Genomic DNA, 15,239 nt, shown 5'->3' on the forward strand with positions numbered 1-15,239 from the left:
AATAGATTATCTGATCACTGTCACACAGGTAAGAGAATCACAAACAAGAGAAAATCTGCTGATGCCAGAAATCTAAGCAACACACACAAAATGCTGGAGGAACTCAGGCCAGGCAGCATCTATGGAAAAGAGTAAACAGTCGACAGTTCAGGCCAAGACCCTTTATCAGGACTCCTGACGAAGGGCCTCAGCCCGAAATGTCAACTATTTACTCTTTTCCATGATCTGCTGAACTCCTCCAGCACTGTGTATGTTACTGTCACATAGGTGTTAGTTAAAGTATTCGCTGTGGTTCCTAATTTATAACATTTACTACATTTCAAAAGAACAAAGATGGTTGTGAAATCCTTTTCAATGCCCTGAGGGTGTAAAAAATTCTATAAATAAGTGAGACTTTCTTTCTAACAAAGTATGCTACTCAAGCTATTAGTTCAAACCCCTAGGAATAGCTTAATGTACTAATGAGTTCTTACAACTATTCCATTACTTTTCACTACAATAGAGTCTACTCAGTGTTGCTATTGTAAGAATATCTCAATGATTCCAGTCTTAAATTTAACACACACTAAATACTGGAGGAACTCAGCAGGTTATGAGCATCTATGGAACGGAACTTTTAACAGGTCCTGATGAAGGGTCGCAGCCCGAAATATTGATCCTTTATTCCTTTCCATAGAGACCATAAGACCAGCTGAATTCCTCAAGCATTTTGTGTGTTATCCTAGATTTCCAATATCTGCAGAATCTGTGTTCAATCTTAAATTTGCCTTTTTTTGTTTAAATCTGTCTAACTCCTAATTTAATTCAAAGTCACTCTCCACATTGACCTTTCACTTACATACACAGTGGCCACTTTATTAGATACACCTGCTCATTCATGCAAATATCTAATCAGCTGATCACGGGGCAGCTACTCAATGCATAAAATCATGCAGATAACATTTGTTGTTCAGACCAAATATCAGAATGGGGAAGAAATGTGATCAAAGTGACCTTGACCATGGAATGATTATTGGTGCCAGATGGGGTGGTTTGAGTATCTCCAAAGCCACTGATCTCTTGTGATTTTCATGCACAAGTCTCTAGAGTTTACAGAGAATGGTGTGAGAAACAAAAAATCTCTGGTGAGCAGCAGTTCCGTGGGTGAAAACACCTTGTTAATAAGAGAGATCAGAGGAGAATGGCAAAATTGGTCCAAACTGACAGGAAGGCAACAGTAACTCAAATTACCACATGTTACAACAGTGCTGTGCAGAAGAGTATCTCTGAATGCACAACACATTGAACCTAGAAGAGGATGGGCTACAGCAGCAGAAGACTACAAATGTACACTCAGTGGCCACTTTATTAGGTTCAGGAGGTTCCTAATAAAGTGGCCACTGAATGTATTTACCTTGTCATTTTTGATGAGGCTTTGATCGCTTCAGGCAACATGTTGAATTTGTTCACCAGTGAAGTAGATACAAGATACTGTCCTTGCTGTTTATTCAAAGCTCTGGGTATAAATATCAGGTCACAGGCTGACTTTGCTTCATATTACCAAGCGATTTAGTACTGAAAAGCTGGCATTATCTGATGTACCTGAAAAAGTGTAGTAGCTGCATTTCTTTATAATAGAGATTCTGCAACTCTGATGATCTGACGAGGGTCAGTTTTACTTGTGATAAACCAGATCTGAGGTTCTATCCCAAATAATGTAGTCTTGTAAAGACATTTATTATTCCATTAGCTGAACAGTCAGGAAACATAAAGTTTATTAGAGAAGTTTCTGCTTGACCCTTAGGCTAACAGATAATACACTAACAGAAATTGTTCATAAGAAGCTACATTATATGAACAATATAATATTCATATAACATTAGGGGACCATTTCACCCTAAGTCTACTTGCCATTCAGCTGCATTACAATAGAACTAATACTTCAAATCCATTTAGAATACAGGACAGTACAGGAACACACCTTTCAGCCTACCATGTCCTCTTTTGCTACTATCATCAGGCAGGAGGAGAAGGCCTTAGGTCCCACACCACCAGGTTTAGGAACAGTTATTACCCTTCAACCACCAGGCTCCTGAACCAGTGTGGATAACTTCACTCATCTCAACACTGAATTGATTCTACAACCTACAGACTCACTTTCAAGGACTCTTTACAACTTATGCTCTCAGTATTAGTTTTACATTTGCAAAGTTTGTCTTGTTTTGTATATTGGTTGTTTGTCAGTCTTAGGATGTTTGTGTATAATTTTTTTGTAAATTCTATTGTATTTCTTTCTTTCCTGTAAATGCCTGCAAGAAAGTGAATCTCAAGGTTTATGTACTTTGATATTAAGTTTACTTTGAACTTTGAACCATGTATCCTTCCTTTCCAAGACAATGACTAGATTTCTCATTGCCTCAGGGACGCTGCCAGTTAGGGGTTCCCTATCTTTATTTTGCCATTGACCAATACCATTAAGCAAGGGTCCATGGACCCCAGGTTGGGAACCCCTGAGCCAGCATAATCAAAAACTCCACCCACGCCAGACATTCTCTCTTCTCCTCCCACGCCAATCAGGCAGAAGATATAAAAGCCTGAAAGAATGTCCCATCAGGGTCAAAGGCAACTTCTATCCCACTGTTGTAAGACTACTGTTGTAGTCCCCCTAGTATAAGATGGACTGTTGACCTCACAATCTAAATTGTTCTGACCTTGCACCTCACTGTCTACTTTTACTACACTTTATCTGTACTGTAGCACTTCACCCTGCATTGTTATTGTTTTATCTCATACTACTTCAACGCACTGTATAATAAATTGACCTAAAAGGGTGCTATGCAAGACAGGGTTTTCCACTGTAACTCAGTACGTGTGACAATAATAAGCCAAGTTACCATGTCTGTGATGACCACGATGCAATTCCAGACTAATCCCGTTTGCCTGAACATGCTCTCGATTCCTCTATTTGCTGCTTGTCCAAATGCCCTTTAGACAATGCTACTGACTCTACTTTCACCACTTGCCCTAGCAGCACATTCCAGAATCTGTGTAAATAAAAATATGGCTTGTAAATCCCCTTTAAGTTTTCCCTTTCTCACTTTAAAGCTATCCTCCAAGAGGACCACAACGTTTCGTGGCTTGGAAGTTTGTCTACCTCAATGACCTGGGTAGCTATGCTGGATGAAGTCAAAGCTTTATATGCTTTGGCCCAAGGTATGGTCACCCATGCCAAACAGGCAGAGGCCAGACTAAGAGTGGTCTACCAATCCTCCAGGTTTGGGTGTTCAGCTCAGGGTTAACAACTCTGACTCATAAAACAAAATTCTTCTGTGAACAGAAATACTTCCACATCTGAGTGCAACAGTATTCTTGAGTCTCCACCAGGAACTTGCATGGCTGACAGTAGTGAAAACCGAGAAGAAGCTACTGGCACGATGACGGAAGCCCTGAACACTGCCAGAGAGGAGGACCTTCATTGATGCCCTAAACACCAGTGGCGTAACAGGCCGTAAGTACCTTGAAGCTATGCCCTCCAAAATTTGAACTTCCCAGCCTGGGAAAAAGTCTATCTATGGCTCTTATAATTTTATAAACTTCTATCAGATCTCCCCTCAGCCTTCGCAGCTCCAAAGAAAACAACCTAAGTTCGACCAACTTCTCCTGAAAGTATATGCCTTCTAATCCAGGCAGCACCCTAATAAATCTCTTCTGAGGCTTCAACATAAACACATGAGATTCTGCAGTTGCTGGATATCTTGACCAATACACACACAAAGTGCTGCAGGAACTCAACAGGTCAGGCAGCATCTATGAAAGGGACTAAACAGTCAACGTTTTGGGTCGAGACCCAACTTCAGGACCCTTAGCTTCTGCATCCTCCCAATAATGGGGCAACCAGAATTGAATGCAATACCTCTGATGTGGTCTAACCAGCCACATCTGGAGGACATAATTTGTGGTTATTTACCTCTCACTGCTCCATTTTATCTCATTCCCTTATCGAAGACACGGTGTGGCAATTTAAACTCATGAATTATCAATCACGAGCAATAACACCAAAAATTCAGCCTCAGGGTCTGTGGTCAATAAAGAGGGCACATACACTCAGTGGGCATGTGGCAGCAACTCAATGCATAAAAACATGCAGACTTAATCAATTCTTGTTCAGGCCAAACATCAGAATGGGAAGAAATGTAATCTCAGTGACTTAAACAATGGAATGATTGTTGGTGCCAAACGGGGTGGTTTTGAGTATCTCAGAAACTGCTGCTCTCTCGGGATTGTTACACTCAACAGTCTCTAGAATTCATAGGGGATGGTGTGAAAAACAAAAAAAATCCAGTTCTCTGGGTGAAAATGCCTTGATAACGAGGGTCAGAGGAGAATGGCCAGACTAGTTCTAAATGACAGGAAGGTAATAGTAACTCAAATAATCACACATTACAACAGTGGTGCGCAGAGCATGTCGAGCCTTGAAGTGGAGCAGAAGACCACATCTGGTTCCATTCCTGTACCTAATAAAGTGGCCACTGAGTGTCGGCTGTGATAGTGGCCTATGGCAGCTAAGCAGCTGATGTGGGCTATCTTGCATGTAAATGATGTCTCAGGTCTGTGGGTTTACCATGATACTCAGTAACTCAAGAGCCTGTTAATCCATCTGGGTAGAGCCAATCACAAAGAGTTTAAAATTGGGAATCAATTAACATTTAATTCCTGGTGAAAAAAAAATGCTTTATTACAAATTACAAAACTGTAAGGTATAATTTTATTGACATCATAAATCACATAAAGAAATAGCCTGAATCTTTCTTTGCCATCTTCTTACCATGTGGTAGCACTTTCTGTCTCACTTTCAAGCTGCATGTCGTAAGACCTGAAAGAACATTGATTTCATAAACTTAGTAAGTATACAATTAGCACACTATTTTCTCAACAGCATATAATAATTAAGCTACTAAATCAAATTATAACAACTAGTTAGAAAAGACTTCTAAATATTCTAATACATTCTAATCTAAATTACACAATATATCTTTATTGGGCAAATGGTGGGAGCTCCATAGTACAGGGAATGGAGCTGTTCAAAGGCCACAAATTTAAGGCAGCCTTAACAACATCAGCCATGACACAGGAGCAAATCTGATAAGAATATGTATTTTCATATGAAGGGGTGAATGTATGGACAAAAAACTGAGGTGCAAGGGACTTAAGAGGGCTTGTGCAGGATTCCCTAAAGATTAATTTGCAGGTTGAGTCTTTGGCGATGAAAGCAAATGCAATGTTAGCATTCATTTCAAAAGGACTAAAAAATAAAAGCAAGGATATAATGTTGAGAATTTATAAAGCACTGATGAGGCCTCACTTGAGTATTGTGAGCAGAAAACTTTTGACAAGAACAGGCCATTTGGCCCAACAATGCTCGCCGAATGTGCTGAAACTGGAGAGGTTTCAAAGGAGGTTCTCGAAAATGATTCCAGATTCCATTATTCCTGCTTGTCACATGAAGAGAATTTGATGGCACTGGAATTTAGAAGAATGAGTGGTGACCTCATTGAAACCTATTGAACAGTGAAAGGCCTTGAGTGGATGTGGAGAGATATTTCCTATGGTGGGAAAGTCTAAGACCAAAGGAGCAGCCTCAGAACAGAGGGCATCCTCTTAGAATGATGAGGAGAAATTTCTTTAGCCAGAGAGTAGTGAATCTTTGGAATTCATTGCCACAGGCAGCTGTGGAGGCCAAGTCTTTATGTATTTTTAAGGCAGAGGTTGACAGATTCTTGACTGATCAGGGCATGAAAGGATATGGGGGGAGGCAGGAGATTGGGCCTGAAAGGAAAAATGGATCAGCCATGATGAAATGATGGAGCAGACTCAATGGGCCAAATGGCCTAATTTTGCTCCTGAGTCTTATAGTCTTATAACAATGAGAGGGTTGAAATGTCTAATAGTAAGGGGCATGTCTAATACTAAGGTGAGAGGGGATAATTTCAAATGAGATTTGAGGAGCAATTTTTTATTCAGACAGAGAGTGGTGGGTACCTGGAATGTGCTGCTTGGGGTGGTGATAGAGGCAGATATATTAATTTTAAAAAGTGTTCAGATAGGCACATGAATGTGAGGAAAATGGACGGAAATAGATATAGTATAGGCAGAGGGGATTAGTTTAGTTAGTCATTTGATTACTAGTTTAATTGATTCAGCACAATATTGTGGGCCAAAGTGCCTGTTCCTATGCTGTACTGTTCTGTGTTCTATGAGGTTGTAGATTTAAAGGGTTGATGCTTTTGTACAGAGGGTGGTGGGTATATGAAACAAGCAGACAGAGGAAATGGTAGAGATGGGCACAATTACAACACCTTTAAACAGGCTTATGGATAGAAAAGATTCAGAGGCGCACAGGCAAATGGGGCTAGTTCAGGAAAGCAATGGATGAGTTGAGCCAAAGGATCTGTTTCCATGTTGTATAATTCTAAAACTCTATGAATGCATGAATCAAACTTCAAAAGTCTGCTGTTGTTGTTTTGTTGCTTTTGGGCTCTGTTTTGATGTGTCCTGTGTTGTTGTGCTGAGCATTTTGGGAAAGCGATGTTGGCACTGGTATGAGTGGCAACACATCCTTAGGTTGTGCCAGTTGTTAATACAAATGACACAGTTTACCACATTTCCATGTACAGGTGATACATAAACGAATGCGAACTCCTGCCTGTTAGAACCAGCACTGCGGCAAATCAACTGGTCAATGAAAGGAAATAACATAACAGAGGACAAAAGAAATTATCAAAGAAAAACGGTCACTCAGGTTGCTTTGCATGCGATATATCACAATTAATGAAGATTAATGAAAATAATGCAGATGCTAGAAATCTGAAACAAGGACAGGCACCGTCTGTGGAAGCAAACAGTTAATACTTTGGGTCTGTGACCTGTATCAGAAGAAGGGTCCTGGACTGGAAACATTAATTGTTTCTCCTTCCACAGATCAGGATCAGGGTTTATTATCACTGACATATGCTGTGAAAGCTGTTATTTTGCAGCAGAGTACAGTGTAAGGCATTAAAAAATTAGTGTAAGTTGCAATCAATAGGTGGATAGATAAATAAATAATGCAAGAGAAGGATAGCGAGGTAACAGATGCTCCCTGCATATTGTTTCTATCATTTTCTATTTTTGTTTAATCAATAAAATCCTATGAACACCTTCTTATATACAGAAGCTAAACCTCTCACAGGCAGTATTCCAGTTAAGGTTTATTGGTGACCCAAATCCCATGGTGGAGGGATTGTCTGCAGAAAACAAATTTGCATTTATAAAGCATATATTGTAACCTCAGCTCACCACAAAATGCTTCTCAGCCAGAGAAATTACCCTGAAGTGTAGTCTCTGTAAAACTGCAACCAACAGACAAACACTGCAAGATTCCGCAGTTACTTTCAGAGTTAGTTGAGGAATGGTGGATTTATTTATTTAGCCTTTTAGTTAGAGATACAGCATAGTAACAGGCCCTTCTGGCCCAGCAATCCCACGCTGCCCAATTACATCCTATGTGACTAGTTAACCTACTAACCTACATGTGTTCGGAACGTGGGGGGGAGGAAACCGGAGGATGTAGAGAAAATCCATGTGGTCATGGTGAGAACGTACAAACTCCTTACAGACAGCAGCAGGTCTTGAACCAGGGTTGCTGGTGCTGTAATAGCATTATGCTAACCACTAAGCTACTGTGCTGCCCAGCAGTAGAACACTAGTAAGATCCCTCTTCTTTTCTATAAGAAATAGTACTAAATAATTTTTATACCCACATGACAGGGTAAAAACTACAATAATTTAGCACAAAATTTGAAAACTAGCATGTTGACTGTGTAGGGCTTCTTCATTAGGAACTATTGAACCAGAGCTTATATTTTTCTCCTTGAGTCTCTGGATCAGAATTTGAATGATGAGATATGACAAAACATTTGACTCATTAGGTTTATCACCTTTTGAGAAAAAAACAGCACAAGTCAGAGCAGAATGAAGAATTGAAAAAGAAAGCAAAAGTACAGAGAAGCCCCCAAAACAAAATCAGTGGCAATTCTGGTCAGTGTGAAAGACGCTAGGATGTAATACGAGCACTAAAACTGCAAAGCTAGTTAGGTTTAATAAACAATTTGAATTTAAGATTTGGACATTATGGTGTAGATATATAAAACATTATTTTACTCATTTGAACTTTGAACTTTATTTACTTTTTATTTAGAGATATAGTACAGAACAGGGTCTTCTGGTCTAATGAGCTGTACTGTGCAGCAGCCCATCAATTGCCTAATCATAGGACAATTTACAGTGACTGATTAAGCTACTAACTGGTACAACTTTAGATGTGAGAGGAAACCAGAGAACTCGTTAGTCCACACTCTGAGCATTGTGCACAATTCTGGTCACCACACTACAGAAAGGCAGTGGTAGTAATAGTGAGAACTCAGAAGAAAATCACCGGGACTGTAGCTATTAAAAAAAGTTTGGATAGGCAATAGGCTAGTTTATTCCCACTGGAATGTAGGGGGCTGAGGGGGTGACCTTATAGAGATTTATGAAATTATAAGGGTCATAAATAGTATAAATAGAATGTTTTTCCCAGAGCAGGAAAGCCTAGAACTTGAGCAACGAACAGATACAAATTACTGGAGGACAAAATGCAGCAGGTCAGGCAGCATCAATAGAGAGGAGAAAACCGATGTTTTGGACCAAGACCCTTCATCAGGACTAAAACTAGAGGGCACAGGTTGAAGGTATGAGGGTGAAATGTCAGGGGGATGTGAAGGGTATGTTCTTCAAAATAGAGGTTAATGAATATCAGGAATGAACTGCTAGAGGAGGTGGTAGTCGCAGTATAAAACAACATTTACACCATTTGAAAAGCATTTGATGGTTACTTGGATAGGAAAGGCAGAGAGAGACAATAGAGTCATTGAGCACAACAGCAAAGAAATAGACTTCTTGGCCCATCTAGTCTGTGTCAAATTAATATTCTGCCCAATGCAGGCAAATGGATTTTATCACAGAATAGGCATCATGGTCAGCATGGCCAAAGAGGTCCAAAAAGGGCCTGTTTCTATGCTCTAAGTTTCTCTGCTTCTATCAATTCAATGCAACACAACACTGCCAATTTTAGGGGAAATGGGCAAGGCACAGGCTGTGGTGAAAAATGTCATTAATTTCAGAAACCTTTCTTTCAATGCTTATTTAAACTGATAGGCCAAAGCAATTGGAAAGGTTCAGGTATGTATTTGGTCAAGGACACAAATTTCAGGAAACAGGAGAAGAGATAAGTTCTGAAAAAAAAAGCTGCTGGCAATCTGTAACTCACCATCTGAAAAAGAGGCTCAAACAGAAATTTTCAAACAACTGAACAAGTACATGATGCGCCACGACGTAGAAGGCGAAGTACTGGGAGCTGTAAAGGAGGTGTAGACTCAGGAATTGTTCTCATTGTGAGTTGAAATTTCTCCTCCTGTGCTGTACTTTCCCTTGAAATGTCTCAGGTTCCCTCCTAGTGGGAGTGCTACAAACACCTCAGGCATTGGATAGGGGCATGTAAAGACCATTCAATTCATTGCTACTGAACAAACCTGTCCCCTTCACTGGGCGTCAAGCAACGGCAAGATCAGAAGGGGCAGCAATGCCCACTTTGGCAGAAAGGCCCACCCTCCCGGGGTTCACACAGGAAGAACACCGAGATACCTTAAGCGAGATTCCAGAGGGCAGCCAGAAACTGTGAACTCGGACCCCAGCAGAAGTCGACACCCTCTGAAGCATTCCTGAAGGGAGAAAATTTGCAAATAAAAAAAAACATTTAAAAGGAAGAACTCTTCCTGCCAGAGGCAAGATGAGCTATGCATCCTAATATTGTTGCAAAGCCTCTGCCACAAATATGTAAATTGAACTATGTGACTGACATTTTTAGTCACATTTTTACCCTTGAAAATGAGGACCACTTCCCCTACCTCGGCAGCGTTCTCTCCTCAAAAGCAGGTATTGACTCAGAGATCAACCACCACAAGCAGTGGTGCCTATCTGGAGCCTATCCAAGATTAAGGAAAAAGGTCTTTGAAGACCATGACTTACAGATTCAAACAAAACTTTTGGTTTATAGAGTAGTCGTCTTTCCTACATTACCGTATAGAGCTGAATCATGGACTACCTACAGTAGCAATACACAAAAAGTGCTGGAGGAACTCAGCAGGTCAGGCAGCATCAATAGAAACAATAAATAGTCAACATTTTGGGCCAAGACCCTTCATCTGTTGCTATCCCGAGTTCTGATGAAAGGTCTTGGCCCAAAATGTCAACTGTTTTGGCTTGACTTGCTGAGTTACTTCAGCATTTTGTGTCTTTTTACTCTCCAACAGAGTTGATGTTTTGGGCGAGACCCTTCATCAGGACTCAGGAAAAGTGCAGGTAGGTCTTAGAAATCTGAAAATGTAAGAGTCGGAGAAACTGAGGAAAATTGGAATCACCAGAATAAAAGACAGCCCTTCACTTCTTTTATGCCCTTCAGCCAACCACACCTATATATACCAATTTCACTTGTTTGTATTAATTCCATATGCCTCTTTGCCCTGCTCAATAAATAACTCTAAGGAGGACGTACATACTAACACCAGCGTACTGGAGGAGCCCAACATAAACAGCATCTCCACCATGATGAAGCAACACCAATTCCATGTGATCACATCTACCCAGACAGATCCTTTACTCCCAGTTGAAGGTCAGCAAACCCCTGGTGAGCAAAGGGAACACTTTAAAGATAATATCAACATCAGTCTACAAAAATTCAACATTATGTCCGAAAACTGGGAAGACATTGAACTCTATAGATATACCTGGAGGAAATCTGTTCAAGAGGAAGCTGTACTACAGGAGAACGACCTCCGTTGTACTGCAGGTAATAAGTGGCAGCTGCAAAAGAAAAAAATGAACAACCAAATAACCCAACCACTAACCACAGCCGCCACTTACTCTTGCCCTCACTGCACTAGTACATGTGCATTCTGCATTGGCCTCTGCAGTCACTAATAAACAACACCTTTGGAGCAAATCATACTCGTACCACTTCTATTCTCGACACATGATGTGAAGCCTCATGGGAGAGTGTGAGGGAGCCTACAGCACATAGAGATGGGCAGAATGTGAAACAGCAGGTCAGAAGCTGGGTAGCCTCTGGTAAATGACGCACTTTCTGGAACCCTAGTCTTCCTGCCATCTCCAGGGAAAAGGGCAGCAGTGTGATGGAACAACATCACACATCCAGGTGATTTGGAAGGAAGCAGTCCAGTTGATTTAAGTAAGTATTTACTCCCTCCATTACCAATGCAGTGGTGCAATGTGCATTATTCACCGAGTGCACTGCAGTTCCTTGCAGAGTGACTGGGACAGCACCACACAACTCAGGGACTTCTGACGCAAAAACACGAGATTCTGCAGATGCCAGAAATGTCTCAGAAGGTTATAGTAGCATCCTAGCTGGTGTAATCACTTTAGATCTGTCAGCAATCACCGATCAGGGTTCAATACCTGCCTTTGCCTGTACACCTTCCTGTGACTCCATGGTTTCCTCCATGTGAAACATAGGAGCAGAATTAGGCTATTCTGCCCATTGAGTTTGCTTCAATTTCACAACCCCATTCTCTTGCCTTCCCATAACCTTTGATATTCCAACTAATCAAGAACGTATCAACCTCCACCTTAAATACACCCAATGAACTGGTCTCCAGTGCCATCTGCAGCAAAGACCTCCACAGATCCACCACCCTGTTGCTAACCCAGCCTTGGCGTGCTTTGGGTTCTTCACACTTTCCAAAGGTGCCTGGGTAAGGTTATTGAGTTGCAGGTATGCTATACTGACACCAGAAACATGGCGACACTTGTGGCCTGCTCCCAGCACAATCCTTGCTGTACAGCCTTTGTACAACACGGTTCCTGTACCGTACCATAACCTCCCTGTCTCATTGGAATGTACCTATGCAGAACTTTACACAAATATCCCCTGAACATTTGCCACATTTGTTCCGTACCTTTCCCTGAGAACATCTGTTTTCAATTAAAGCTTCTAATTTCCTGCCTGATAGCCTCATAATTCCCCTTACTCCAATTAAATGCTTTTCTAACTTGTCTGTTCCTATCCCTCTCCAATGCTATGGTAAAGGAGATAGAATTGTGATCACAATCTCCAAAATGCTCTCCCACTGAGAGATCTGACACCTGACCAGGTTCATTTCCCAATACCAGATCAAGTACAGCCTCTCCTCTTGTAGGCTTATCTACATATTATGTCAAGAAACCTTCCTGAACACACCTAACAAACTCCACCCCGTCTAAACCCCTTGCTCTAGGGATATGCCAATCGATATTTGGGAAATTAAAATCTCCCATCACGACAACTCTGTTATTATTACACCTTTCCAGGATCTGTTTCCCTATCTGCTCCTCGATATTCCAGTTACTATTGGGTGGCATATTAAAAACACCCAGTAAAGTTATTGACCCCTTCCTGTTCCTAACCTCCACCCATAAAAACTCCGTAGACAATCCCTCCATGGCGTCCACCTTTTCTGCAGCTGTGACACTATCTCTGATTAACAGTGCCATGCCCCCATCTCTTTTGCCTCCCTCCCTGTCCTTTCTGAAACATCTAAAACCTGGCACTTGAAGTAACCATTCCTGTCCCTGAGCCATCCAAGTCTCCGTAATGGCCACTGCATCATATCTCCAAATACTGATCCATGCTGTAAGCTCATTTGCTTTGTTCACAACACTCCCTGCGTTAAATTAGACATGTAATGCTTACGCGACAGGCTGCTGTAGGTCTAGCCACCTGCCAAACCCCCGCCTCCCGTATACGTGTATGCTGTGGAATACACACTAGTACAAAGTCGCACAGCCAATATCAAGCTCACACCAAGGTACGGTTACAGAATACACTTTATAAATCTTACCAGAACTAAGTGATTAATAACGATACGAGAGATATGAAGGGAAAGAAAATAAAGAAAAGGCACCAAAACTTTTCAGAGTTCAATCAGAGTTCATTTGTGCACATCGTTGGAGCTCAATCCTCGACCCGCCAACCACGCTTCACTCTTCACCGATCTCCATGACCCGCGCACCTGGGACCACCCTCAGTGATCAACCATCAGTGCCACACCTGTCCGCCTTCCTCGCCGTCTTCTTCCCAACTCCCAAAAAAACCGCGCAATCCTAGCTCCCAGACTCACAAGAGAAAATAACATCCAACCCAATTGGTTAACAAATGAATACAATCCCCGTTATCAGCAACTTTAACCTAAACAAGCTTCAAGAATGCTCTGCAAGAAAAACACTCCCTCACCAGTTAGCATAACAAAGAAGCAGCTTTACTTTTAACAAACAAAGAAGCCATTTTGATTAACATACACAGTACAGACGCATCTCAAACTTTCGGTCTGAGTATGTCCCTTCTCTATCACCTGCCTATCCTCCCTCTCGCACTGTCTACAAGCCTTCTTTATTTGTGAGCCAACCTCCTCTTCCCTAGTCTCTTCAGTTCAGTTTTTGTTGACTGAAGATCATGGTCTCTGTTTGGGTGCCTTGCTATTTCTTGCTGGGGGTGGGGGGGCAGAGGGGAGGTTGATGCATTGATATTTGTGCAGGGGAGGGGGAGAGGGCACTTTGGGGTTGACCATATAATCATATAACAATTACAGCACGGAAACAGGACATCTCGGCCCTTCTAGTCCGTGTGGAACGCTTACTCTCACCTAGTCCCACTGACCTGCACTCAGCCCATAACCCTCCATTTCTTTTCTGTCCATATACCTATCCAATTTTACTTTAAATGACAATATCGAACCTGCCTCTACCACTTCTACTGGAAGCTCGTTCCACACAGCTACCACTCTCTGAGTAAAGAAGTTCCCCCTCGTGTTACCCCTAAACTTTTGCCCCCGAACTCTCAACTCATGTCCTTTTGTTTGAATCTCCCCTACTCTCAATAGAAAAAGCCTATCCACGTCAACTCTATCGATCCCCCTCATAATTTTAAATACCTCTATCAAGTCCCCCCTCAACTTTCTACGCTCCAAAGAATAACCTAATTTGTTCAACCTTTCTCTGTAACTTAGGTGCTGAAACCCAGGTAACATTCTAGTAAATCTCCTCTGTACTCTCTCTATTTTGTTGATATCTTTGCTATAATTCGGTGACCAGAACTGTACACAATACTCCAAATTCGGCCTCACCAATGCCTTGAACAATTTTAACATTACATCCCAACTCCTATACTCAAATGCTCTGAGTTATAAAGGCCAGCATACCAAAAGCTTTCTTCATCACCCTATCCACATGAGATTCCACCTTCAGGGAACTATGCACCATTATTCCTAGATCACTCTGTTCTACTGCATTCCTCAATGCCCTACCATTTACCATGTATGTCCTATTTGGATTATTCCTACCAAAATGTAGCACCTCACACTTATCAGCATTAAACTCCATCTGCCATCTTTCAGCCCACTCTTCTAACTGGCCTAAATCTCTCTGCAAGCTTTGAAAACCTACTTCATTATCCACAACGCCACCTATCGTAGTATCATCTGCATACTTACTAATGCAATTTACCACCCCATCATCCAGATCATTAATGTACATAACAAACATTGGACCCAGTACAGATCCCTGAGGCACACCACTAGTCACCGGCCTCCAATCTGACAAACAGTTATCCACCACTACTCTTTGGCATCTCCCATCCAGCCACTGTTGAATCCATTTTACTACTTCAATATTAACACCTAAAGATTGAACCTTCCTAACTAACCTTCTGTGCGGAACCTTGTCAAAGGCCTTACTGAGGTCCATATAGACAACATCCACTGCTTTACCCTCGTCAACTTCCCTAGTAACCTCTTCAAAAAATTCAATAAGATTTGTCAAACATGACCTTCCATGCACAGGTTCTAACATTTTTCTGTCATTCATTCTTTTGGGATCCTTCTGTTTTTCGTGGATGTTTCTGAAGATTAAGTATTTCAGGTCTTATATTGTATACATTCTTTGCTAATCAATGGAACCATTTGAACTCCTCCAGCACTTAATGAACATTCTTTAAAAAAATATTTCCTTGATTTGCAAGAACACTAATTCGCTTTCAAGAATTCTTGTTGGAGAAATAGAACATTACAGCACAGAAACAGGCCTTTTGGCCCTTTTTGGCTGTGCTAAAACATTTTTCTGCCTAGTCCCAC

At 41.4% G+C, this 15,239-nt stretch overlaps 1 protein-coding gene across 2 annotated transcripts in view; it reads right to left on the reverse strand.

Annotated features, from left to right (window-relative positions):
- The window catches only part of arhgap39 (Rho GTPase activating protein 39), a 610,426-nt gene that overhangs the window by 379,124 nt on the left and 216,063 nt on the right, over positions 1-15,239 (reverse strand). For both annotated transcript variants that reach the window (XM_073055077.1, XM_073055078.1), the window contains exons 3-4: positions 9,700-9,776; positions 4,805-4,852 (exon numbers count right to left, since the gene is read on the reverse strand). In XM_073055077.1, the coding sequence (XP_072911178.1) occupies positions 4,805-4,852; positions 9,700-9,776 (125 nt within the window). The remainder of the gene's footprint in view (positions 1-4,804; positions 4,853-9,699; positions 9,777-15,239) is intronic.

The sequence above is a fragment of the Hemitrygon akajei genome, chromosome 8 (genome assembly GCF_048418815.1).
Source record: "Hemitrygon akajei chromosome 8, sHemAka1.3, whole genome shotgun sequence".
In the NCBI taxonomy this organism is placed as follows: Eukaryota; Metazoa; Chordata; class Chondrichthyes; order Myliobatiformes; family Dasyatidae; genus Hemitrygon; species Hemitrygon akajei.